Source organism: Microcebus murinus, chromosome 15 (assembly GCF_040939455.1).
Source record: "Microcebus murinus isolate Inina chromosome 15, M.murinus_Inina_mat1.0, whole genome shotgun sequence".
Taxonomy (NCBI): domain Eukaryota; kingdom Metazoa; phylum Chordata; class Mammalia; order Primates; family Cheirogaleidae; genus Microcebus; species Microcebus murinus.
Window position 1 is genome coordinate 3,503,735 of NC_134118.1, and position 25,819 is coordinate 3,529,553.

The 25,819-nt window shown below is 49.5% G+C and overlaps 2 protein-coding genes across 7 annotated transcripts in view; one reads left to right on the plus strand and one right to left on the minus strand.

The window, feature by feature from the left end:
• The first annotated feature begins 3,582 nt into the window (after positions 1 to 3,582).
• Positions 3,583 to 13,572, plus strand: PSMG4 (proteasome assembly chaperone 4). 4 transcript variants are annotated; one of them, XR_012923201.1, is made up of 4 exons: positions 3,583 to 3,930; positions 8,031 to 8,106; positions 12,631 to 12,863; positions 12,946 to 13,572. XR_012923201.1 is itself a non-coding variant. In XM_076010441.1 (3 exons), exons 1-2 carry the CDS (start codon positions 3,757 to 3,759, stop codon positions 8,154 to 8,156), a joined length of 300 nt encoding a protein of 99 aa, XP_075866556.1. In that variant the 5' UTR covers positions 3,583 to 3,756; the 3' UTR covers positions 8,157 to 8,161; positions 11,063 to 11,259. The 4 variants fall into 4 exon arrangements, 3 of the variants coding, with proteins under 3 accessions (XP_075866556.1, XP_075866555.1, XP_012623860.1); XM_076010441.1 differs by lacking the exons at positions 12,631 to 12,863; positions 12,946 to 13,572 and adding an exon at positions 11,063 to 11,259 and having other exon boundaries at positions 8,031 to 8,161; XM_076010440.1 differs by lacking the exons at positions 12,631 to 12,863; positions 12,946 to 13,572 and adding an exon at positions 11,063 to 11,259.
• A 2,664-nt stretch (positions 13,573 to 16,236) lies between these two features.
• SLC22A23 (solute carrier family 22 member 23) overlaps positions 16,237 to 25,819 on the minus strand; it is a 163,814-nt gene continuing 154,231 nt past the window's right edge. For 2 of the 3 annotated variants that reach the window (XM_076010437.1, XM_012768404.2), the window contains one exon: positions 16,237 to 16,862. In XM_076010437.1, the coding sequence (XP_075866552.1) occupies positions 16,505 to 16,862 (358 nt within the window). In that variant the 3' untranslated portion in view covers positions 16,237 to 16,504. Of the gene's footprint in view, positions 16,863 to 16,917; positions 25,067 to 25,819 lie in introns of those variants that run through there. The other variant, XM_076010438.1, reaches the window with a different exon arrangement.

A 25,819-nucleotide genomic window follows, 5' to 3' on the forward strand; every position in this document is an offset into this window, starting at 1 on the left:
TCTCCTGGGAATGTACAATGGTAAAATCACTATGGAAAATAGTTTGTCAAGTTCTTAAAAAGTTAAACATACAACCATCATATGATACAGCCAATATTCCTAGGTATTTATCTACGAGAAATGAAAGCATATGTCCATACCCAGACTTACTTGTATACATGTTCACAGCAACATTATTGTGTTAAATAAAAATTATAGGAGGCCATTGTTTTGTACTAAGCTTCTGCACTAGACACCAACAGACCAGACTAAAATCAAATGGAAGCACCCATGTTAAAATTCCCTGTCACCAAACCCAAACTAAGTTGTCATCTGATCCACCAATAAATCAGGAGAGAGATAACAGCCAATTTCCCAAACAGGACAGTTTCAATCTTCAATGGCATGATAATAACATTCCCTCTGCTTTAACCCTGATGCCAATTAATCAATTATTTTCTATTGTTCTGTCTCCCTGTACCTACCTTATAAGATAGTACCTTTAAAATGACTAATACGTTCTTTGTTCTTCACTTGAGCTCTCTTTGTTCAGAAAGCCAAACTCCTCTGCTCTGCTCACTAGGACACTTACTGTATTTTATGGAAAGAAGTGTTGCCCAATTCTAGAATTAAAAATAAAGCCAGTTGAGATCTTTAAACTAAATTTCTCATACTTTTTTATTTTGGAAATTATAATATTCCCCAAACTGGAAACAGCCCAAATGAGCATCAACATGTGCTGGGATGAACAAGCAGTGGTACAGCCATGCAGTGGAGCACTGCTTACAATACAAAGAAATAAACTACTGATACACAGCACGGATGGGTCCCCACATAATTATGGTGAATAAAAGAAGCCAGATGAAAAATAGTACAGACTGCATGACTCTACTTATATACAACTCCAGAAAATGCAAACTAATCTATTGTGACAGAAAACAAATTAGTGTGGTGGAGGCAGACGGGAGTGATGACTGTAAACTAAAATGAATATCCTAAGTCCCCCAACTGACTGAATGGACCCCCTTTTGGCCAAGGGGACCCCAAAGAAACCTAAAAACTGAGTTCCTGGCCAAGACTGGACAGGAGTTTGGACATAACTCATTATACCCCCTCCTTTTTGGAGTTTAGCTATAACAACTGACCAGTATTAATAGTAAAATACAGATTATAAGACTGACAAAACAGATTCTTTGTGGGAATAAGATACTAAATTATAAACAGGACCTAAGGCCATGCCAAACAAGCGTGAAGTCACACCTGCAGGCCATCAATTTGCTTAACAGGTCATTTTGACCCAGTATATTGGGGCTTGTTCTAAGATTAGCAGATGTCTTTATCTTAAATTAAATATTCCTTTCTGCTAACTTCAAGACAAAATTTAGACAAAATTTTGTTCTTTTAACCAACTACGAATTAAGGAATCTCTGAATCCACTTATGACCTGTAAGTCCCTGTTTCAAGATATACTGTTTTTGGGCCAAATTAATGTATGCTTTCCATAAATTGATTTATGTCTTTGCTTATAACTCCTGCCTCCCTGAATGTATAAGACCAAACTGTAATTTGACTGCCTGGGGGACACTTACTCAAGGCCTCTTGGGTTTGTGTTTCCCTGGGATACAGTCACCCACATTGACTAAGAATAAATATCTTTAAAATATTTTACATAGTTTGTGTTTTCCATTAACATTACAAAGGGGCATGAGAGGGTATCGGACATGTTCACTATCTTGATTGCAACAATGGTGTCACAGGTTATATATGTGTCAAAACTTCAATTTAGCATTCTAGAGGGGAAGGGCATGCCTCTAATCCTCGCTTGGGTGAGGCAAAGACATAGTAACCAAAATGTACCCTCATAATATCCTGAAATAAAAATAAAAGTAAAAAACCCAAAAAACTTCAATTTGTACATTTTAAATATGTGTAGCTATCATATATATATATATATATATATATTTTTTTTTTTTTTTTTTGAGACAGAGTCTCGCTTTGTTGCCCAGGCTAGAGTGAGTGCCATGGCGTCAGCCTAGTTCATAGCACCCTCAAACTCCTGGGCTCAAGCAATTCTGCCACCTCAGCCTCCAAGTAGCTGGGACTACAGTCATGGGCCACCATGCCAGGCTAATTTTTTCCATATATATTAGTTGGTCAATTAATTTCTTTCTATTTATAGTAGAGACGGGGTCTCGCGCTTGCTCAGGCTGGTTCTGAACTCCTGCTCTGGAGCAATTCACCTGCCTCAGCCTCTCAGAGTGCTAGGATTACAGGTGTGAGCCACTGTGCCCGGCCAGCTATTATATATTAATTATACTTTAATAAAGCTGTTAAAATGTTGGTCTGAAAATTAACTATATTATTGAATCATTGATAATTAGCAAATAGAACAAAACTATGAAAAAATATCCTCTTAAATTTCAATTTAGTCAACTTGGATCTATTAGAGATTTAAAAAGCAGGTCTCTTATAATTGTGACTTAAATCCCTGAAGTCAGTTGTAATGTAATAGAATCTGACAAAATGGGCCCTGCTTTTACCACATTCTCTCTTAACCCATTGAAGTCCTCCTCATTTCAAATCCGTAGTGTTTCCAAGTGGTTAAAATTAAAGGGTCCCTGAGGAAGGATGATAATGGGATGATTCTTGGTGCTTCCCATGGAATCTCTCATAATCCTTTCCACTTCTCCGAAAGGTACCTATTCTTATTTTCACTTTGCCTAAGGAAACTGAGGGTCAGAGAGGGCAAGCGGTTAGCCCAAGGCCGCGCTTGGACGCGGCTGCAGCCAGGGTGGGGTGGGGGTCTGAGTTCAAGAATGCCTGCCCCTCCACCCCCAACCCAGTCCACGTAATTTTCCCTTTAAAGGCTTTCTCCCAATATCATTGCCATAATTAAGGCTAGCTACGTTCAAGGCCTCCCTGGAGTTAAAAGGCTGCCAGGAGGAAGGATGACGGAAGGTGGCTGTTCTCAGAGTGCTTTAAGGAACTAATTAAAAGTGCAGGTCTTTGTAGGGCGACGTGTGAAGGCGTGGGAGGACGCCGCGGTTAGCTTCAGCCCGGTAGTGCTGCTTGTCAATAAACGGGAACAAAGGGAGGGCGAGCTCCGGGCGCACGTGGGCTCGCTGGGGTCAGGGTCTCACTCCGCCAGAGGGCGGGTTTCCCCGGCGGACCCTGCAGCCAGCCCGCCACGCTCTCCGGAACCGAAAGCGAAGGCCCGCCCCGTCCCGCCCCGCCCTCCGGAACCCAAAGTGAAGGCCAGCCCCGGCCCTCCGGAACTGAAAGCGAAGGCCGGCCTCGCCCCCGCCCCGCCCCGGCCCTCCGGAACCCAAAGTGAAGGCCGGCCCTGGCCCTCCGGAACTGAAAGCGAAGGCCGGCCTCGCCCCCGCCCCGCCCCGGCCCTCCGGAACCCAAAGTGAAGGCCGGCCCCAGCCCCGCCCCCGCCCTCCGGAACCGAAAGCGAAGGCCAGCCCCCGCCCTCCGGAACCGAAAGCGAAGGCCAGCCCCGGCCCTCCGGAACCGAAAGCGAAGGCCGGCTTCGCCCCGTCCTTCCGGACCTCAAAGCTGAAAGCGAGGGCGGCCCCGCCCCCTGCCCCGCCCCCTCAGAACCCAAAGCGAAGGCCGGCCCCGTCCCCGGCCCCGCCCCCCGGAACCCAAAGTGAAGGCGCGCTCGGCCTTTCGGCGCGCGCTCGGCCTTTCGGCGCGCACTCGCCTGCTCCGGGCCTCAGCGGCGGCGGCACTGGAGCAGCCGTACGCTGCGGCCGGGGCTGGCCTGGCGGCATGGAGGGGCCCCCGGCGTCCGCGGCCGGGGACGTCTCCCTGCACAACTTCAGCGCCAGGCTGTGGGAGCAGCTCGTCCACTTCCACGTCATGCGGCTGACGGACTCGCTCTTCCTGTGGGTGGGCGCCACGCCGCACCTGCGCAACCTCGCCGTGGCCATGTGCAGCCGCTACGTGAGTGCCAGCCGGCCCGGCGCGGGGGCGGCGCGCTACCGCAGGGGTCTCGGGCAGCTGGGTCCCCCGCTGTCTCTCGGACTCTCCCGAGCTCTTCCTGTGCTGTCGCAGGGAGCCTGCGGGTCCCTGTCCGCTCCGGGAAGCTGCGTGCGGCCCGGGAGGTTCGTGGCCCACCGGAGCCCCTCTCCCGGTGCGCAGCCGTCGGCTAACTCCTGCTCCGCGTCTCTGTAGGAGTCCTGGCGCCCCTTCTGGTCATACTCGCGCGCTGGGGGACGCCATCTGCCTCTTCGCTCTGGCGCCACCTCTGTTTTGACCAAACCGACGTTTATCTACCATCTCCAGTACAGACAAGTTTTTCCACAACTTGGAACTTCTGCGTCTCCGCGTAGGTCTGCTAGGCATCTCTCACCAGGCACATTCAGGAACAGACTTCTGCTCTCTCCCCCAACAGCCCCTCACACCCAGCCCAGCTCTGTAACGTTCCTCCGTTCTCCTGGGTGCTCACGGTCAGAGCCTGGCAGTCATCCTCAGTTCCTCTTTCTCTCAGGCTCCACGTGCCTAATGTCAGCGAGCCTGTAGGCACTGCTGCCTTGAAAGCATACAAGGATCCAGACCCTTCACCCCCTTCACCCTGCCACCCTGGGCCAAGCCTTCAACCTTATATCTCTCCTCTACCTATTTCCCCTTTTGCAACCTGTATTAGTTTCCTAGGGCTGCTGTAACAAAGTGCCACAAACTGGGTGGCTCAAAACAACTGAGATTTATTCTCTCACAGTTCTATAGGCCTGAAGTCTGAAATCAAGGTGTTGGCTGGCTTTGTTCCTTCTGGAGGCCCTGAAGGGGAAACCATCCCGAGCGTCTCTCCTGGCTTCTGATGGTTGCTGGCAGTCCTTGGTGGGCCTTGGCTTGTAGATGCATCTCTCTAGTCGCTGCTCGCGACATCACTTGGCTGTCTTCTCCCTGTGTGTCTGTGTCTCCTCTCTTTTTTAAAATTTTATTTATTTATTTTTGGGCTAGTCAAGTGGAGCAGTGGGAGTGGAGATGGAACAGAGAACTTTATAACTGGTTGTGGTCTATCAGTTGTAAACGCCACTTGGACCAGCCTCTCCTCTTCTTAAAGGATGTTAGTTGTATTAGATTAAGGGCCCACCCTACTTCAGTATGACCTTATCCTACATCTTAATTACCTGTGCGAAGACCCTGTTTCCAAACAAGGTCATGTTCACAGGTAGCCAGGGGTTAGGACTTCAACATATCTTTTTGGGGGACATAATTCAACCCACACACTACCTTATAACCAGGGCAGCAGAGTGATAGTTTTAGGATGAAGTTAGATATTTTCGTTCCTCTGCTCAAAACCTGTCACGAGATGAACTGAGAGCACAATCTCGAGACACTGCAGTGACCTCCCAGGTCCTGTTGCCCCTGCACATTCCTCACTGCTTACTGACGGCAGTGCTGGCCTCCTGGCAGCTGTAGCACTTGCACTGTGCCGTTGTGTTTTCCGTGGGTTCTACTGTGAGGTTTGTCTGTTTGATAACCCTGACAAACTGCCCGTTAAGTCCTTCTTGAACGAATGAGTGAGGCCCTTTCACTGAGGGCTACTCTGAAGCTAGTCAGGCAGTGAGGACTGAGGGCACCGGGGACGGTGGGAAGTCATGTGGTGAGTCCTATTTGTGCACAGCAGCACTGGAAATGCCTAGGGAAGGAGACAGCATCTTTTTTTTCTCTTTTCTGGAGGGTCCCAGCCTGTGGGCAGATGGCAATTCCAGGCCTTTTGTTGGAGGAAGGAGGTGACCTGGGGGACCAGGGTGATGGGCAGGGCCATTGCTCTAGAGCCACCTCACATTCCGTCTTTCCTCATCTAGTAATAGCCAGTGCTGAGGGCTCTGGGCCGCCTGGAGTCAGGGCCGTGCACTAGGAAGACTTGGAGTCGCTTCCTTGAACTCCTTTCAGGCCCATTGTGTGGAGCTGGTCTGGACTAGTAAGTTAGTAAGTAAGCAAGCTCCTCATTGGACTGCTTTGGTGGTCTGACCACATCGTGGTCACAGCTCCCAGTGGGCTGTGTTTTCTCAACTGGAAAGTCACACTGTACCAAGATCAGGCAGGAAAAGGGACAGGAGCCAATCTCTGTTACCTGATCTGTCAGAAGTCCAGTCCCACTGCCTGGCCATATCGTGTGGCTGGATGTTCCCTCCAGAGGCAGAAGGCCAAGTTGGTTGGGAAAAGAGGTGCAGCCTTAGCTTCAGGCAGGAAACCCAAGGTTCCTGTGGCCTGTGTGTAGGCCTCCGTCTACTTTTGTATTAATAATAAAGTTTTACTGGAACACAGCCATGCCTGTCCATGCAGGCAGAGTCTGTGGCAGCTTTTGCACTTTGGTGGCAGGGTTGAACAGTTGTAATAGACACTTTATGGTCCATAAAGCCTGAATTATTTACTATCTGGCTCTTCCCAGGAAGATTGCCAGCCTGTGTGTGGAGAATGGCACCAAAGGGTCTGTGAGGGCTCTTCCCTCCCCGTCTCCTAAACCTGCGCATGTATGACAGGACCATAGAGATCAGAAACCACAAAACCCTGCTGCCCCTCTAGCCAGCCTGCCTTGGGTTGAGCAGGGATTTTTGGTGCCCAGAGAGGCTGCAGGATTAGATGATTAGATAATGGTAAGTACCACCATCTTGAGGGAGGCTGGTCTGGGACCTGGGCTCCTGCCTGCTTGAACATCCTGGGCCTGCTGTGGGGGTGGAAGGTGGTGCTCCAGCTGCAGTGGAGCCATCTGGGCATGTGTCTGCTGGGAGACCAGAGTCTAGTGTGATTTGGGAAGTAGTGAACTATTAAGAAGGATAATATGATGGGGTTAAAAATTTTATTTTTGGTGGAAAAGGGCAACCTCGGTAAGGTATATTTTCTTTTTCCAGAAGGTTTATCTGTAAATATTATGACTGTACAGCTAAATGTTGAACTTGGAATCTGTAAGCAGCAGGTTCATGAGTTAAGGTCATATTTTTGTATCTTTTTCAACAAAAGAGCGTGCAGTTAATGCTTTCATCTTTCTCCTGTGTTTTTTTGATCTCCTGTCTTTTATAGACCTGAACAGATTCTGTCTTGCCTGGAAGTGGCTTTGAACCCTTAGGAGATGAGGAGCAGCTCCTTTGGTCTGTTTGGCACACAGCAAGCATGTGTTCAGTTCACTAGTCTCCGCCAGGACAGGATAGGAAGGACCAAACCCTAGAGCCTCTGTCGCTCTGTAAACCTTGCCACTTCTTGAGACTCCCAGCCCCTGTACCCAGGCTGTTTCTCCTAGAAGTCTGCTGTTTTGATAAAAGCAATTTAGGCCATATTACAAGTTAGTGGGTTTTTCCCTTTTAAGCTAGGCCTTTTTAATGGTGAAAGAGATCACTTCCAAAGTCATTGGGAGTAAGATTACTTCCAGATTTCAAAAGTGCCCCATTTATTTATCTTAACATCATTTATACTGCTTGTTTCCTTTTATTGCTTCTTACCTGAAGTGAGATTAGCCAAGTGTACTCAGAAATTGTTGTTTTCACTATTTGGATGCTGGTGACTGGTGCCCTTTCTCAGAGTCACAGGGCACTTATTGACCTTAAACCACCCAGATTAGCCTGCAGGAGACTGGAGCTGTGTGTTCTTCCACAGCGGAGATGAGGAGACCTGGCGTCCTGCCTTGGCTGTGGCTTCCTCGAGGCCCGAGGCACACGGGACCCTGGGATTTGCTGTCTTTTTCTGTGGCTGTAATGATCTTGTTTGCTTCCCTTGGCTGTATGTTGCCCTTCGGCATGCTTTGGAGTTTCCAACACCAAAATGAGGCCTTTATGTGAAATCAGCCTTAAAACTTATTAACAGCACTGTGGTTCCAGCGTCAGGTGACATCTATTTGTCTGTCCTAACTATACTGACCTTATATGCATTTGGGGGTCCACCTGCTTGGCTGTTGGCAGATGCCAGCCCCTCTTCTCTTTAGCACCTATGTCTGCCCTCTCAGGACCTGCCACTGCCACCCTTATGAAGCATCAGAAGGTCAGCAGTGTGGCCGGCCCACTCCAGGAGGAGAAGCCACAGTGTACTCTTTGTTTTTCTTTCAGGACTCCATCCCCGTGTCCACCTCCCTCCTTGGAGACACTTCTGACACGACTTCTACTGGCCTTGCCCAGCGCCTAGGTATGTACCTGCGGCCAGCCAGGGAGCCCCACTGTATAATGGATACATGAGGCAAGTCACTTCGGAAGCAAAGACTTTATATCAAGTACAGTCACCTCATTACTGCTGGGAAGCACAGAACTTTGCTAACTGTGCCTTTATAGGGGCACATCTGTGCTCACCTGTCACCCCTGCTGTCTCAGGGCCTGCATGTTTCCAAAGGACTCCCACGTAATCCCTGGCTGTGTCCTTGAGTCAGTGAGCTGATTTAGTTCCCTCCTGTAGGTGCATCACCTCCTCATGGGAGGAGGGAGTGAGTGATGCCTGTAGCACCCCGTGGGATGTGGCTCAGGGTAGCCTCCCAGGGACTTGGTGCAGCCTGTGGAGCAGGTGTCACCACTGTGCGGGAAGGACTGCTTTTCAGTCACAGTGTGACACCCTTCAGGGCTTGCAGGGGAGACTGGCCTGGTCTGTGAGTGTGGCGTAGATTGGGTGTTAAACAAAGACCATGAGGTTGAAGGCTTCACCCTTCTCACACTCCCACACACACTTCCTATAAATATGCAGGTGAGCAGGTAAGGATGGCACATGTTCTGCCTTCCCCAGCCCCATGTGCCCATGGCCAGTATTTGGATGCCCTGAGACCACGAGCAGGAAGGTGCCCCTGCTTCCTGCCCAGTCCTGTTCCCCAGTGGTCCCAGCTGCCTCCATTCTGCAGTCAGTCACTGGGCAGGGGACGTTCCTGATCCCCAACAAGCAGGAATCTCTGTCTCAGGCACACGGCAGAGGAGGGACACCAGCCAGCACAGAGGTCAGGGTTTTAGGGAGTTGCAGGGTACTTTTTCTCTACCCTGGAGTTAAGAGATACCTGACTAGTAAGTTATTTTGGTGACTTTTTATTAGGAAGAAATTTTAAATTTACAGAAAAGTTGCAAAGAATATATAAAGAATTCCTGTTTAGCCTTTACCCAGATCTCCCAGTTTTTTTCCCTTTGTGTTTGTATCATTTTTTTTTCCTGAACCACAGGAAAGTAAGTTGAAGACATGGTGCTCCTTTGTTTCTAAGTGTGACACTGTGTGATTGTGAGTGTGTGAGGGTAACACACTTGTACCTGACAGGTTACTGCGTGCTCACGCCTGGTCAGATGAAGGCGCTGGGCAGCGTTCGTGTCTATGGAGGCAGAACTCGGGGTGGGCTTGCTGAAACACTCTCTAGTAGAGAAGGATGGTGCGAGCTTGTCTGGCAGGTCATGAGTAGGTTTTATACCAGTAAGGGACAGTAGGCTCCAGAACGTCCTACCAGTTTGCGTGCAGAAGGTGAGCGGTTCTCAGTGGCTGATGTCAGTGGTGTGTGGTGGCTGTGGCATCTCTGCAGGGACTGGGGATGCACAGCGCTCGCATCAAGAAGGGATCCAGCAAAGTCCTGTGCTGTGCCAGTTGTCTCGAGCCTGGTTGTGGGCCCTATAGTTGAAAATGGTTTATTAATGCTCTATAGTGAAAGGGGAGAGGTGTCCTGAAATAGTGTCTTAGGCAGAAGATGAAAGCAAGATGGAAAAGAGAAGGCCTGGGAGCAGTGCAGGCTTTGGTGTGGATGAGGGAACCCGGCCACATGTGGCTCTGCAGGGCAGAGCTGGGTCTGTGGGAGCTGATGCCGGTAGACACAGCTTTGTTCCCTGCAAATCCTATCTTAGCAATTAGAGCGAATTGTAGCGGGTCCCCTTGGGGGAGAGGGGACCCTCCTGCCCCTCAGAGAGGGCAGGGTGTGACTTGACAGTCTCCTCTCAGCCAGTCTTGGCAAGTCCCAGTGTGAGGTGGGGAACCTGTGGCCTTGGGGCCACATGTGGTCTTCTGGATCCTTGAGTGTAGCCTTTTGACCAAATCCAAATTTTACAGAAAAAATCCTTTTAATAAAGGGTTAATTCATATAGCTGAAAAACATGTCTCTGAGATTCTATATACCTTTCCTTGATTAACAAATGAAGCCCAAAGAGGTTTCTGAGCCACGGCAGGACCTGGCCCGCTCCCTGGAGCCACTCTGCTCCCCACAGTTCTTGGTGGGACTACAGGTAAGACAGCAGCAACCAGGATGTATTGTCACCTGCATGGAATCCAGTGACATGTGTGTTCTAAACCAGCCTTTACTGCTGGTGCAGGTAGCCTGGTGTGCCCAGCCTTACTGTACCGCCCTTCTGCATTTTGGTTAAGAGGGTTGTGGTCCTGTGATGTCAGGGGGGCCGGGGATCCCTGCACAGTGAGCTGCTTTAGGATTTCTGCCCACTTGTCCTCGGGACTTCCTCTTGCCCTTCAGATTCGGGGCATATGACTCTGAGTTTTGCAACTTTGACCAATGCACCTCAACTATTTATTGATTCTATAGAAAGGGGCTAAAAATGAATTCAATATCAGAAAATTCACACATGTATGTAGCATCTACATGTGTACATGTGTATGTGTATGTAATATATGTAAATGCATAGAAATACAGGATTGCCTTTGGGCGGGAAGTGGAATTGGTAGAGTGGTGTGGTACTAAAGGAGAATAATATTTTAAATACTTTAATATTATTTGTGTTTTTAAAAATTAAAAAAATAGAAACACCAAAAAAACCCTCTACGTGGAGCAGCGGTTCTTAGACTTTCTTGTGTGGGGCACCAGGTGGGCTTGTTAACACGGATTGCTGCCTGAACCCCCCCCCCCCACTTCCTGATTCAGGAAGTCTGGAGGGGCCTAAGGGTCTGCATCTCTAACAGGCTGCAGGTGGTGCCACTGCCATGGGGACCATACTTAAGAACCACTGTCTGGAGATGAGGACAGAGTCAGCAGCTGTCTTAAGAATCAAAAATTGGAACTTCCTTCTCTTCCCACAATCCCATTCTCTTTTTCCAGGCATTTCCCAGCCATAGGTCAGTGTGAGGAACATAGGACCTGCAACATTGCCGTCATGGCTGTGTCAATGTGTTTTCTCTTTTTAGCCAGGAAGACCAACAAACAGGTGTTTGTCAGCTATAACCTTCAAAACACAGACAGTAACTTCGCATTACTTGTAGAAAACAGGATCAAAGAAGAAATGGAGACTTTTCCGGAAAAGTTCTAGCTGAGTGGCAAAAGTGAGAATTTGTAACTTATGTACAATATACATTTAAATAAATGGATTGGATTTCATTTTGCCATCAGCTTGCGTTCATATTTTGTTTTTAAAGGGTTGCTCTTGAGTTTTCCTTCTCACCAGCCCGTGGGCCAGAAGGCCCTTGTTGTTCACCTGGGACCGGAGGAAGCCACGTGGGCAGTGCACATGCCCTCATTTGACTGTCAGTGATAGAGAAAAGTGATGGAAATGGGATTTTGTTGGGATTGAAGGCTGTAATCTAGTAATCCAAGAGTTCAAATCAGTCATGACTCTGTTATATACATTCCCAGTTAGAATTAAGGCAATAAGTCTTCGTAAATATGCTTTTGGTTTGGGTATGTGTTCCTGAGGCTTCTGTCTGCCTTGTGAATTGATGCATTTATTTCCTTCCCATTTCAGCTAAACTCTTCCTGCTGTGTTCTCCCTTGGGGAAACTTGCGGGCCCACCCTATGCTGCTCACTACATTGTGCTCTTGGTGAAGTCTCAAACCTCTCTGGGCCCTGTGTCCTCATCTATGAGATGGGAATAATCCCCATCTTGATGGGTTCTTGTTAGGATTAAGTGTATAGAAATGCTTTGCAAACTCTAAGTGCCATGGCAGTTAGATGTCAATTATAGCTTTATCTCCTTGGTTTTTATGGATTCAAAGGCTTCACGTCCTTCTTGCTCTTTCTGTTATCATTTCATTATATTCCCTTCACCTTTCTCTTTTCTCCCAAGTCCCAAGTATCTCAGGTACCTGTTTGGGTCATTTGTAATCCTTAGCCTTTTTCCTTCTACCACGTGAAGTGGATTCTAATCTTGGCCCTTCCCCAGAGGTTCATAGGGTCTGGCTTTGACAGGGTTGAAAAGCTCTCCCAGTGCTTCTCTGCGTAGGCAAGATTGAGGACCACTGGCAAAGAACTTTCTAGGCTTTGGGGTCCATCCAACCCTTTAGTTGCTGGAGACAGATAGTTTAGGGCCCTGAAACATGTTTCTGCAGTGGCAGAAGTCTTGGGTGGAGGCAGGCGTGGCGCTGAAGGTGACGCTGGCTAGACGCAGGGGCCTTCAGAGGGCACGGCTGGGTCCCAGGCGCTGCCTGCCTTTGCAGACGTCCCACAGAGGAGGACTCGCCTGCACGATCGCAGCTCACAAAGCGGAGTGGACACCCTTCTCGGAACAGAATAGTAAGTGACACAAAATCAGGGCTATGAAGAGGAGTTTGGTATAAATACTTTATTAAAGAAATATTGTCTTTTGGTTAAAAAATACTACATTAGAGAAGAGGGTTTTGGGTAGTCAGTTTTTCCTCACAGAGTCACAGTGTAAGATACTCATTTCTTGACCTCTAGGAACCTTCCGGCCTCGGATCAGCAGAACACAAGTGAACAAGAGAAAAACTCTTAATTTACTGGTGACCTTCCTTCCGCCTTTCAGGTGTTCTGAGGATGGCATTAGAGAAAGAGTTTGTGTTTGATCCAGTCTCTGCCTCTGACTAGCGTTACGACTAGGACTCTCACACAGAGTGGGAGCCCCCACCGCGCCGGCAGCCGAAGATGCAGCCTACAGAGGCAGGGGAAGCAGTGACGCGGCAAGGTCTGAATGAACATGGAGGACTTTTATTACACGTCACGGTAGTGAATGCCCTTCATTGGATACCATCAGGTGAGGTAGGGAAGACATTCCAGAGGAAATCTGTTAATGGGGCAACATTTTTATTTCTGTACATTTACATACAAATTTTCCCCAAAGGTACAACAGATGCGACACCATGCAGACACACAGCTGTGAACGACAGCTCAGAACGCAGTGTAAGCTTGTGCTATGAACGAGCACCGTCAGAGGAGTCCCTTCGATGCGTACAGTAACAGGGTTCTTCTAGTAAAACCTCAAACGGTTGGGTTGCAGAGAGGACAGAGGGAGGGAAGTACTCCCGCCAGACGTAACACGCCATACTGCTCTTCTAAAACACATAGTACATTAAAGTGAGGTGGTCTTTCTAAGATAAGAAGACAGAGTCGAGTGTGGCCCCCAGCACGTGTGTGGCCTAGGGCTGGGTGATGTGATGTCACACTTATGGCACTTCCAGTTCAGCACTTCTGTTTGGCCCAGGAAGTCATAGTGTCTGAGTGCAATACTTTCCTTGCACGAGACCAGACAAGCTTACCAGCCCCTGTTCTCCAGTTGCAGGTGATTTTACTCTTAGAAGACAAAAACATTTAAAACTTTTTCCTAATTGTCTTGGGTGCTAATAATTAAGGTACTTTATAAGAGTAACTGATTTCTGGAAAAAAATAAAATGAACAAATATCCAGCTCTGTCTCAGGTGTTCACATTTGTTCATAACTTTTACTGAGAAGTCACAGTCCCCTGACAGGTTAGGTTAGCAGGATGCAGGGGCAGGTGGAGGGAAGTAGCAGGGAGTACACAGCTTTCTGTGTTTCCCTGGGGGTGGGAGGGCTGAGCTGAAGCAGCAGGAGCCTGAGAAGTGTCTCCCTACTGACCATGAAGGAGGTGCGACCGAGGGGCTCAAACTCAACAGACTGGTACCAGGGGCCCGGTGGCCATAGCAACCTCCCCCTGCCAGGAGCCAGGTGGCCTGGATGTGTGTCAGGCCTGGGTGTGCCTTGCTCCCTTGGTACTAGATTTCATGGGGCTCTGCCCACATTTTCTGCTTTGGCTACATTTCATAAAGGTGTTCCTCAAGAGCTTCAGATATCCCTAAGCCAAGGCGGCAACAGAACAGGAGCAGGCTGCCCTGAGAGCTGGGACCTGCGTGTGGCCGGGAGATATCACCTGCCAGCCGTTGGCAAGTTGGCCTCACATCTGGTAGACTTTGCTCCCAAGAGCCCAGGCCTCAAAGCTAGCCTCTCTTCTAGTCATTGAGGTTAGTCCTGATTGCGGATGGGATAAGCAGTGTTTTTATTGTTGTCGTTTGAGGTGGAGATCAGAGACTGGACCAGAAGTTTGAGTGTTGTGCCTTGCCTGCACCTTCCTAGGATTTCTGGCAGCACTCTACAGTGTCGATACATTTCTTTGTAAAGGTCTACACGACCAGTATGAGACTGCTCACAACTTGCATTACTTAACAAGTCCTGCAGTACAGTAGGTGGGTTGCAGGGTAGCCTCATGCTAGGGGGATGGGTGCAGACATGCACCTGTCCAGGTGCAGGCTCAGGGGCCTCGCTCGCTCCTTCCCACCTTCTCAAAATGCCTACTGGCCTGGCCGCTGGATTTGTCCTATCTTGTACTTAATGGGTTTGCTGCCAAGTGGCTTTGTAGCAAGTACTCTAAAAAAGGTAAAAAGTATCTCACAAGTTTGGCACAAGAAGGCTGCATGGATCTAAAGAAAGGCCTTGCAAAGGTGAATGCAAACTAGCATTGAAACATGGAACAAAATTGACTTAAGAGACCAGGGAAGGTGAGGATGAGCTGGAGTTGGATCAGGTGGAGCTGGGGAGAGGCCGGCCAGAGAGCCTCCTTCGCGGGCACTGGGCTTTGCGCAGGGCTCCGATATCCCAGGTGTTGGTGGACAAGACAGCGTGGTTCAGCTGCTGGAGACACACTTGGCTGTGGGTGCGCTTGCCCTTACAGTGCCTTTAGGCGTCAGTGGGCTCCCACTGGCGTGCGGACCAGATGTGGAGGAGAGGCAGGTGGGGCGCTGCAAGGGGAGACGGTCAGCCCCTTTCCTGGCCCTTATGAATTCTAGCAACTCTCGCCTAATTGCCTCGCCCAAGCCTGAGACAGCGGTTTCCTGGAAGGATACAACCCACAGCAAAGATGCTCTTCGGAAGGCGAGGTGGACAGTTCTCGTAAGAGGCCAGGTTGTCCAGGAAAGCTGCTGCCTGACTGCTGCAGAGTGGTGCCTGCCGCACCAGCGAGGCTTGTTTCTTGGTGGCCCTGAGTGTCCTACAAGTTTCCTCTGAAAATAGCAAGAGGAAACCTTTGCTGTCTGGGGCAAAATGAGGAACACCATGAAAACGCTTGGAGAGTGGGCCAAGGGAGGCGTTGAACTTTGGTGAGTTATTGCTTTCTCTTGGTTTGCCGTGATGCTTTCAGGAGGCTGGAGGTCATGTGGACTCACCTGTGAGCAATGTCCACTCCTTGCCCCAAGCCCCAGCTCTGTGCTGAGCGAGTGACAGGAAGCAAGGAGCAGACTGAGGAAGGCGTGGGGGACCAGCGCCCGCAGGTGCCCCCTGGCGTGACGTCGGTGACGTCAGTGGTAAGAGCGACAGCCGTCCAAGCTGGTGATCTCCGTGGTGTGTGCTCAAAATGTGGGTGACGGGCCGTGTTTGGGAGAGCAGCCCTCCCTCCTGTGGACTGGCCTCAGTCACCGCTGTGAGTTATTTTCCTGTTGTTGTTCGGAAAGTAGCCACATTTTCAAGTAGTGCTGGCAAAAAAGCAGACTGTGAAAGAGGGGACTTTTCTGCTGGAGCCAAATGTGGGAAAGAGTATTAATAAGAATGAACACGTCTCAGACCTCAGCACATGTGCTAGTTGTGTATTTAACGAAGCAAACCTGGTGTCAGCAAGCTGTGGCGATGTCACCACTGATCATTTAAGATTCTGGTGAGATGTTTCAGCTTTTCCCCAAGAGTTTCCAGCATCAAGGTACAAAAGGATGATCCAGAGGAAAAACTAAGCTGGTTTTAATGATATCTGTGAGCGGCTTTCCCTCAACACAGACCAGAAGCTCTTACTGTATAAACAGAAAGAAAGAAAGACTTTAAAAAACCGTACACAGACTCTCGAAAAACCTAGTTCATTTACATTCTGCTCTGTCTAAAATGGGGTTCCAGAGACGCTCCTTGATAGCGCCCTGTCTCTGCGCAGGCGGGCAGCCTGGGCGGGCTCCAGGCGGCGAGGTGACGTCTGGCTCCCGGGTGGCGGGCAAGGAGTAGCGTCCCACCTCAAGGGAGGAGACCGGCCACTGCGACGGCCACTTCCAGCATGTCCCCTGGAGTGACTGCCTCTTGTTTCCGAAGGAGGTGGTTCCACTCTGATCAGCGAGAGGGAAAGAGAATAAAGTGCTTCTCGTAAAAATGACCAAAATAAATACAAATATTTAATGGCAGAAAAGAAAGTCATTGAAGGATTATTTCCAAAGAGTTTGTCTCCTCAAACCCATGCTTTCTTGGACTTTTAGAAAGACAGAATTTCCCCACACCAGTTGAAAGTCGCGATTGGCTGGCGGTGGCTGCAGAGCTGGACTTTCCCACCCGGCCACCGTTCGGTCCCTGGTCTGTAAACCTGTGCCCAAACTGCCCCAAACCGTCGAGCCCTGGGGGCTCCTGCAGGATGGTGTCACCAGCTACATGGCCTTCATGCCGTTGGCCGTGGCGCCCTCGGGCAGCCCGTCGCCCGCCATGGCCGCGTCGTGGAGGCCGGAGTAGTCCTTGAGCTCGGCATTGGTGAGCAGCAGCGGCTGTTCGCCCTTCTTGTGAGGCAGCAGCGGCTGCCGCGTGTAGTGCTCCCCGTTGGAGATGTTCTCGGGCAGGTTCTGGTCCCTGCTCTCAGGCAGCAGGAGGATGCAGATGATGCAGATGAGCGTGCAGCAGGCAAAGATGATGTGGTGCAGGAAGTAGCCTTTCTGGTTGTGCAGCTCGATGATGGGCGCCGTCAGCATGCCGAAGCCTGCGCTGGCCAGCACCAGCCCCAGGCCGCCGCACCTGCAGGAGGAAGCACAGCGCACAGGGTCACGCTTTTTGGGTCCACTCTGGCATGCAGAGCCCCACCCTGGAGGGCTGGGGAAGTTCACGTGAGACTGGGAAAGCCCCCCCCCCATCCCGGGCCCCAGCGCACGCCCCATCTCAGATGTCTCAAACTGAGCACCAAAGGAGGGAAGAAAAGCTTCATCTTTCCCTGCTACCCTCCTTTTAATAAAAGGATTTGTTCTGCAAAATTTGCTGTTGAAAGGCTGCACTTAAAGACCTAGAAGGCCACATTTCACCTGGGGGGCCGCAGGTCCCCTCCCCCCAAGGGTATTTAAGACACATCAGCACTAACAGAGACTTTCTCCTTGTCATAACTGGAGAGATTGGAATATATTTGCTAAAGCACAATAATTTTCTCACTGAGTTGATGTCTCATTTATTTCCTAAAATTGTTCTGCATGCCACCAGTGGAGACCACCTCTGGGGCTTGTGCCAGAAGGGTCCCCAAAATGAGGCTGTGCACTGACCGAGAGGAACCCATTGTGGTACCGAGCTCAGGGAGCACCAAGCCCAGAGCACAGCCGTTTGTCTCCATTCCTCTGCCCTGTGAGGGTGCCTTCCAAGGGCCCACAGGGCTTAGCAGATGTGCAACACTTTAGAAATCCCTTACAGCACTGACCGCTCTACTTTGACCTAAAAACACACTCCTGGGGCTAAGGTGTTCTGTGGCCACACAGAAAGCAGTGCTGTGCCAGGCTGCAGTGGGACTGTGTGCTTGGGTTACAGGCCAGGCCAGAGAGGGCTGCCTTGTCCCCAGTTCTGGGGCCTCACTGAAGGGGGCAGGTGGAAGTGGTCTTGTCTAGAGGAAGGGGGGTGGAGCCCCGAGCAGCCAGCAGAGTGAACAGGGATGTGAACTTCAGTTGGTGTAAGGAAGCATCTTCTAATGGAGCTGGCTCGAGTTAGGTACCACCCTTAAGTGAGGAGACCTTTGTCCTTGGACCTGCTGAGGCAGAGAGGTGCTGAAGGCAGGTCCCTGCAGCAGGCAGGAGGCAGGCATGTAACTACTACTAGTCTACGGTTCTCTCGGCTGGCACCGTAGGTGGCCTCTAACTCACCAAGACTGTCCTACAAAGTCGAAAGATACAAGATCAACATACAAAAGTCAACGTATGTCTGCATGCTAGCAACAACTCAAGAATGAAATTAAGAAAATTCCACCACAGTAACATCAAAAGAATAAAATGCTTAGAAATAAATAACAAGAGATGCAAGAGTTATATAATGAAAAACTACAAAATATTGCTGAGAGAAATTTACAAAGATAAAACTAAATGGAAGATGTTCCATGTTCAGAAATTGGAAGACTCAATGTTGTGAAGCTGGCAGTTCTTCCCAGACTGATCTATAGATTCAATACAATCTCTATTAGAATCCGAGCTCATTTTCTTTTTCTTTTTTTTTTTTTTTGAGGAAGTGATAAGCTGATCCTAAAATTTACATGGAAATGCAAAGGACCCAGAATAGCCAAAAACAATTTTGAGAAAACAAAACTGGAAGGCTGTCTTTCCAGTCTCAAAACTTACTGTACAGCCAAAGCTTACTTAAAGCCAATGTGGTACTGGTGTATCAACAGATCAGTGGAACAGAACAGAGAGTTTAGAAACAAACCTTCACGTTTATGGTCAACTGATTTTTGACAAAGGAAAATTCAATGACGGGGAAAGGTATAGTCTTTTTAACAAGTGGTCCTGGATATATAGGATATTCACTTGTGAAAGAATGAGATTGGACTCTTCACATCATGTATAAAAATAAACTCAACATAGATCATAGAACCTAAATGTAAGAGCTAAAACTATAACACAACTGGAAGAAAACATTAGAGAAATCTGTGACCTCGGGTTAAAGATTTTTTACATATGACATCAAAAGCAGGATCCGTAGAAGAAAAATCTGATAAGTTGGACTTCATTGGAATTAAAAACTTCTACCCTTAAAGATACGTACTTAAAAAAAGAAAAAGAAAAGCCACAGACTAGGAGAAAATTTTTGCAAAGCATATATTTGATAAAGTGCTTAGATCCAGAATGTATAAAAGAATCTTATAATTCAAAAAGAAGACAGATAACCCAATTTAAAAATGGGCAAAATATGTGACAAACAGTTCTCTAAAGAAACTACACAAACTATAAATGTCCAACAAGATGAGAGAAGATGTGCAACATGCTCAGTCATCGGAGACATGACATCAAAGCCGCAGTGAAACAGCACTTCATACCTGCTGGGATGACGACTCAAAGAGACAGAAAATCATAGCAGGAGTATAAAACAGTCAGCCACTTTGAAAAACTGGTTAGCAGTGTCTTAAAAAATTAAACATAAAATTTTGTTCAACCCAGCAATTCTACTCCTATGAAACAAGTGAAAAACACGTCCATACAAGACCTTACAAGCAAATGTTTGTTGCCTCATTATGACTTGGAAACAATACAAATGTGTATCATATGTAATGGAATATTACTCATCTATAAAAAGATAGAGTTCAGACAGGCTCCAACACAGATGGATTTCAAACCCTGACGCTAAGTGATTGTATTGTTTCCATTTATACGAAACGTCAAAAAGGCAAATCTACAGAGACAGGAGGCAGATTTGCAGTTTCTTGGGGCTGGGAGCAGGGACAAGAGACCCACTGCAAAGGGGGATGAGGGAGTTTTTGGGGTGATGGAAATGTCCTATGACTGTGGTTGAATAGCTTTATACATTTGCTAAAAGTCATTGATTTGTTTACTTAAAATGGATGAATTCTGTGGGGTATGTAAATTATGTCTCAACAAATCAGTTATAGAAAACCCTAAAACTTCCCACCGTGGGAAGGGGGCTGGGCTTTCTGCTGGCACAGATCTGCACAGCTTCCAGGCTGGGCAGCCACCCAGGCCCTGCCTTTTCTTCCCAAGACCCGGGGACTGGCTGTGGCTCCCCTTCCACTGCCACCTGTGGCCACTCCAGGGTTTCTGCTCTGCCCTTCCCACCGTGGGACTGAGCAGTCTGTCCCCTTTGTGTCTTCTCACGGCTTACTGTCAACAGTGAGGGTGAGAGTCCCTGCCCTCAAGAGCTGCTGCCCTGCCCCCATAGACACTCTCAGACCAGTCCTGGGTTGGGGGGTCTTGAATGGAGGGGGCCCCAGGCAGGGGTAACCTGGGAAGGGAGGACGGACAGGCATCCTGGGGCCCCCAGGAGGCTATCTTAAACTGGACACCCCGGTCTATGGGAACCACAGGAAGAATTACAGATTCAGAAACGTTTTTCTCACAGAATGGAAGGTAAGAATGATAATGGTGTGTGGAGGGGATGGGAGGTGGTCTCCCATCCCTGCTTGGTCATGTTTCGTAACAAAAAAATAGAACACACTTCTCCCTCCCCTTAGAAACGGCCCCCATCGCTATGGACTGTGTGCAGCCATGGCGGTTGCACAGGCCCAGGAGGGGAGGGCTCCCTGCCTTCAGGCCCAGGGCTGGGTGGGCGCAGGGCAGCCCCGGCAGGCACATGGCCCTGCGGGACACCGTCAGCGCCGGAGTGGCTGGACACCTCCCTCCGCAGGCCCCTTCCTGCCAGCTGCCTTAGTTCTCCCCTCCTAATGGGTGCATGTCCCACTCCTTAGACTTTGCCCACTACTGCCAAAGTAGTTTCCTAGGACACAGAACTAACCGTGCCACTTGCTTGCCTAGAGCCCTTCCATGGCCTACAGGGCCTGAGACCTCATCTTTCCTTCCCACTACTCCTAGCCTGGGGTCCCTCAGCCGTGCCATCGCTCACTCGGGCTCAGCTGCACTCCTGCCAGGCTGTATGGCTGGGGAGCTGGCTCACACGTTTCTGGAGGAGATATATGCTCATCTTGGGGTCCCCATGCCAGGCATGATCCCTGGCACAGGGGCTTGATGGATGTTTCTTTGATGAGACGACTGTTAAGACGGTGGTTTGCTGTGGGCCTCCCAGCCTCTAGCAAACCCAGATGTGCGGGACCAGCCCAGAGCGAGCTGCAGACAGACTTCTGCTACGCAGGGGTGGGTGGCACGCAATGGCCAGGAGCACAGGTTCTGAAGCCAGCTGGAAACGTGGCTCCACCACTGACCAGCTTCACCTCCTGAAGCCTTAGTATGCACCTGTAAGATGGGGATGACAAGAGCTCTGACCTCCAAGTGCTGTGGAGGTCAAAGTGCTAACGTAGCTATTAATAACATGGGGGCAGGAGGATCTATGGATGGATTCTGGGGGTGATGATGTGCAGTGAGTGCTGGGGGTGGGCAGACAGCAGGCCATATCTGAGTGCAGGGTCTGGGGGGGGGGGACTGTCAGTTGTGGGAGGGACCTGAGCTGAAGAAGCTCAAGAACTGGGAGGTGAGGAGGTTGAGCCTCTCCCGTGGGCCCAGCGCCTTCAGCATGACACGGAGGCCCAAAGGTTGGCAGAGGGCGCTGCAGCCACTGCAGCCCTCCTTTTGCCTCCCCGGCCAACCCCCTGCGACCTGCTGAGCCCTGCAGACATTGCTTCCGCACCCTCTCTCTCTCTAGGTCCTTTAAAATCCAGCCTTGCTCCCTTTCAGTGCACACTAAGTCCTCCAGGGCCGCGGTGTGTGGCTCTGGGGCACTCCCTGTGAGTCCTCAGTCTGAGCCAGGGTTCAGAGTCCAGGCTGGGCAAGCCACACATCCCAGCCAGCAGAGCCCTCCCTTCCTCCCTCCTAGGTGCTCCCACCATATCCCCAGGACTCTTTGGGATAGCCCAGAGATACTCTCGTGTCGCATGTCTGTGTGGTTTTCAAGGCCAGGACCAAATTCTACTCAGGCTGCTCTCCCCAGCACCCGCACAGCCGCTGCCTGCGACCACCTGCACGCGAACTTGGCGTCGTAGACAGATTTCTAGGATGGCCGAGTGATGCCCACCTCCCAGTGCTCACACCCTTGTGCTTTGAGTGTGGGCTGGACCTCAGGGTACAGGGTACAAGTAACTTCCTTCTTACCAGTAAAATACAGCCATGGCAACAAGATGTCCCTTCCATGATCAGGTTACAGAAGATATGACTTCTAGCAGACTAGTGCTGGCTTTGATGAAGCAAGCTGCTATGTTGAGGTCCATGTGGCAGGGAACAGAGGTAGCCCCAGCAATGGCCAACAAGGAACTGAGACCCTCAGTCCAACAGCCTGCGAGGAACTGGGTCCTGCCAATCACTGTCTGAGCTTGGTGGCAGGTCCTGTCCCAGTGGACGGCAGCCTATGAGACCCTGAGCAGGGGACCTGGTGAGCTGTGCCCAGACTCCAACCCACAGAAGCTAAGAGACGATGAATGTGTGCTGCTTTAAGCCACTATGTTCCAGGGTGACTCGTTATGGAGCAACAAACAATCAATACACCCCGTGAGTGACAGGATCCCCTAGCCATGGAGGAAAATATCCAGCCACCTCCCCACAAGGCTGTGGCAGTCATGGCACTTTGTATCAGAAAGTCCTTGACCAAGGGAGGCAGGGACAATCTCAGCCTCGTGCTGCTGGGCCCTCAGGGTGGACAGGTGAGGAAGAGAGATGATTCTGCAGCCGTCCCCAGAAAACTGCCCCTTCCCAGGCAGAGTCCCCGTCCACCTTTCAAGACACTCTGCATCTTTCTGTCAGTATTTTTTCTCATAGCTGTCGTCCTTACTAGTCTATGAGCCCTTCAAGGGCAAGAATTATTTTCCAGAGTGTCAACAGGCACACGTTACCTGTGCTTAATGAACATTGCATGCTTGTGGCTCACGCTGGCTTCCTAGGTAGGAAGGTCAGCTCGCCCCAGCAAGCAGGACAGGTTAAATATAGATGACCACTACACAGGGCAGTGACATTGGATCCACCTGTAAGATTAATAATGTGAACACCTAAAATAGCCATTTGGTCTTTCTGATATACTTGGCCCCTTTGGGAAGCCACAGGCTGTTGCGAGCGTGGATCAGATGCCAGGAATAATGAACGCGTTTGGCTGGGGCCTTCCATACCAGTGAGACATCATTTCCCCCAAACCTCCCTGGTTTCCCCTGACCTCCCCAGCATCGAGTGTGGATGGCAGTGACAAGCAGCGAGAGGGACTCACTCGCTCACGTGGGGGCTGCTGTACAGGACGGCAGATGCAGACCTCCGGAGGGCGTGCGTGGAGCCACTGCTGAGGGGCAAAATTACTCCTGTGGTGCCAGGGGAAGTATGTCGTATTAATCTATCGTGTTCATCATGCCAGATGAAATGAAATACATATAATTTATAACTCATTAGAAAAATGCCTACATATATCTGTGTATAATATGCTACATATGTACACATGCATATATAACATGGGATATAGCTTTATGTAGTTCATTTCTTTACCCCCACATACAGACTTTGTGCATTTTCTGGTTTTCTTTAGATTGCCACGAGAGGGCAGCAATGCCCATGTTGGGGAGTCGGGGGACCCTCTGTTCACAGATAAAGGAGGGTCGGAAGTTCTGCTTTCACGTGCTTTAGGAGCACAGAAATTTTAATACCTACTGGGTATCTGTATTTTACTAGTAATAAGATCTGAATAAGGATGGGAAGACTGAGGTACAGGCAGACTATCAGAAGTAGCAAGCTTGAATTAAGAATTCCAGAACCTTCACATTATTGTTAAACGTGTGAACGTCACCATCTTGCATTAAACACAGGAAACAAACTTCTCACTTTTCATTTCTTTTTTTATATTACTTAATTTGTCCTTACTACATGTCCGTGAAGTCAAAGATGAACAAATATTTGTACCAATTTTTTACAGAAATAAATGTGACTGCCGAAAATATCCAGGTAGGAACGATAATATCCATTGTCCTTCTCCCTCTGTCTCTGTTCACCACCACGGAACAAGCCAGGTGTCACTGGTCTATTTTAAGGCAAGGAAACTAAAGCTGCCGAATGACCTGCCCTAGGTCACGCAGGGAGGCAGCCAGGGGTCACGGGCTGCTCCTGCTCCTCCTCCCTCTGCTGGCCAAGGCCCCACGCCCCAGGCTCTTGGCCACTTGTCTGCCTGGGCTGTCCCTCAGCCCGCATGGTTCACCAGCACAGCGGGGGCGCAGGTTCAGCCGTGTGGAATACATACTGGCTTCTCGTCTGGTCTCTCACTGTTATCAAATGTTAGATTTTTTTTTAAAGATACACAACTTTAAAAGAAGTTAAACAGGCTGGAAATGACACATTAAACACAATTTATCTTGGCCCTTAGGGCGCTTACTCTTGAGGCAACATTAGAGCAGAGGACACACTCAGAAGCCGGGTCAGGGAGGCCAGTCTGACTGGGACCGGAAAGGGCTGGGCCGACGGCAGGGGACGGCAGGGCACGGGGACTGCGGCTGAGTCCCAGTGCTCTGGGGCTCCTGGGAGGCATTACGTTAGACAGTGACACCAGCTCCAGCACCTGCTTCCTCCCTCACCTGACCCCTTGCAGAGGGGACAGGAAGCCAGTGCAGGCCTCAGGGGCTCCCACCTGCAGTTTCCAGATGAGGAGTGGGCAGAATACGTGATCTGCTGCAGAAAAGGCATCAGCTTCTTCTAGATCCACCCAGGACACCAGGACACTTCTGCCCACATCAAGGGCAGAGATGGGTGCTGTCAGACACAGGCAAAGCCACCCAACTCCTGAAGTGTTAGCAGTGGATCTAAGAAGCAGCTATGCATTGGCTAATGAAGATGCCACCTGGACTGTGCCTGGGTGGGAGGCAGAGGCTCTTTGCACCATGAAGCCTGGGCAGAATCTCACAAGACAGTGTTTAGTTTAGTTTGCTTCATCTCGACCATCTCAGGGACAATGGATTTCTGCAAGCTTTTGTGTAGAAAAGTTCTTGTTTGTTGCCAGTCAATCTTGGCATCTTAACCTTTGCTACTGTTCTTATTCAGAAGAATTGTTTTTAATACAATACAGCATTACATACAGAAAAAGGCTAGTTTTGTATTAAGCAAGATGAAGCTCACAGCCCCACGCCCCCCATGCTGGCTTAGCTTGGGGAGATGGTAGGAATGCCCATTTCCACCAGGGACTCCATGGGAACTGTCCCTGAGTGTATTTGCAAGAAAGAGCCATGGCCTCCTGGTACGGGTGAGAAGGGCTCACGGCAGGAAGAGTGATTCATTAGGACACCAGAGCTTCTTCCAGCCTGGCTGGGGGCCCCTTTGGACTCAGTTTCCTTTCATTCTCTGTAGATACAAAAACATCACCAAGGGTCAAATATTTTTTCCAGTTTGTCATCTTGGCAAGCTGAATCTGAGAACGTATTTTTTGAATTTCTATCCCCAAATCTTTCCAGGTTTGCATCAAAGAGGAAAAGGATAACACATTTCCTTCAGTCTAGCTTGCTAAGCAAAATCTAACAATGAAAAATTAATAACAAGGCCTACTACTGCCAGAGTGCCAGAGTCAAGGATGTCCCCTGCCCTGAAATATACATAATCATGCAAGGGCCGTGGAGACGCCAGTGGGAAACGCAGGAGGTCTGACTGCGACTTCTACTCTATTGAAAAGAATAGTTTTTGCTGTATTCTCATATAAAGAAAGGAAATTTAACTGTATGAAGGAAAGAGAGAGAGCGAGTTGCTGTCTGCCTGAGCTATCTTTCAACTGCAAGGAGACAAAATAAGCTCCAGACTCATTTCTTCACTGTGGCTTACGCAGAGGGTAGAAACAGGATGAATTACTTGGCACTTAATTGCTTTTTTGTTCTTAAACACACAATACCTTGGCATTTTCTTATGGGAACCCAGTAGCTGCCAGGCTTGGCTTGTATTATAAAAATGCAGTAGAATGAATCAAAGTGACGATGTGTGAAGACGCTACCGTCAGCTTGAGTACTGGAAACATGGAAAGGATGGAAGCCCGTGACCTGCCGGCCTGCCCCCACAATCCTCCCGGCACTGCAGGGGCTACAATATTAGCCCCTGCACATCCCCCTC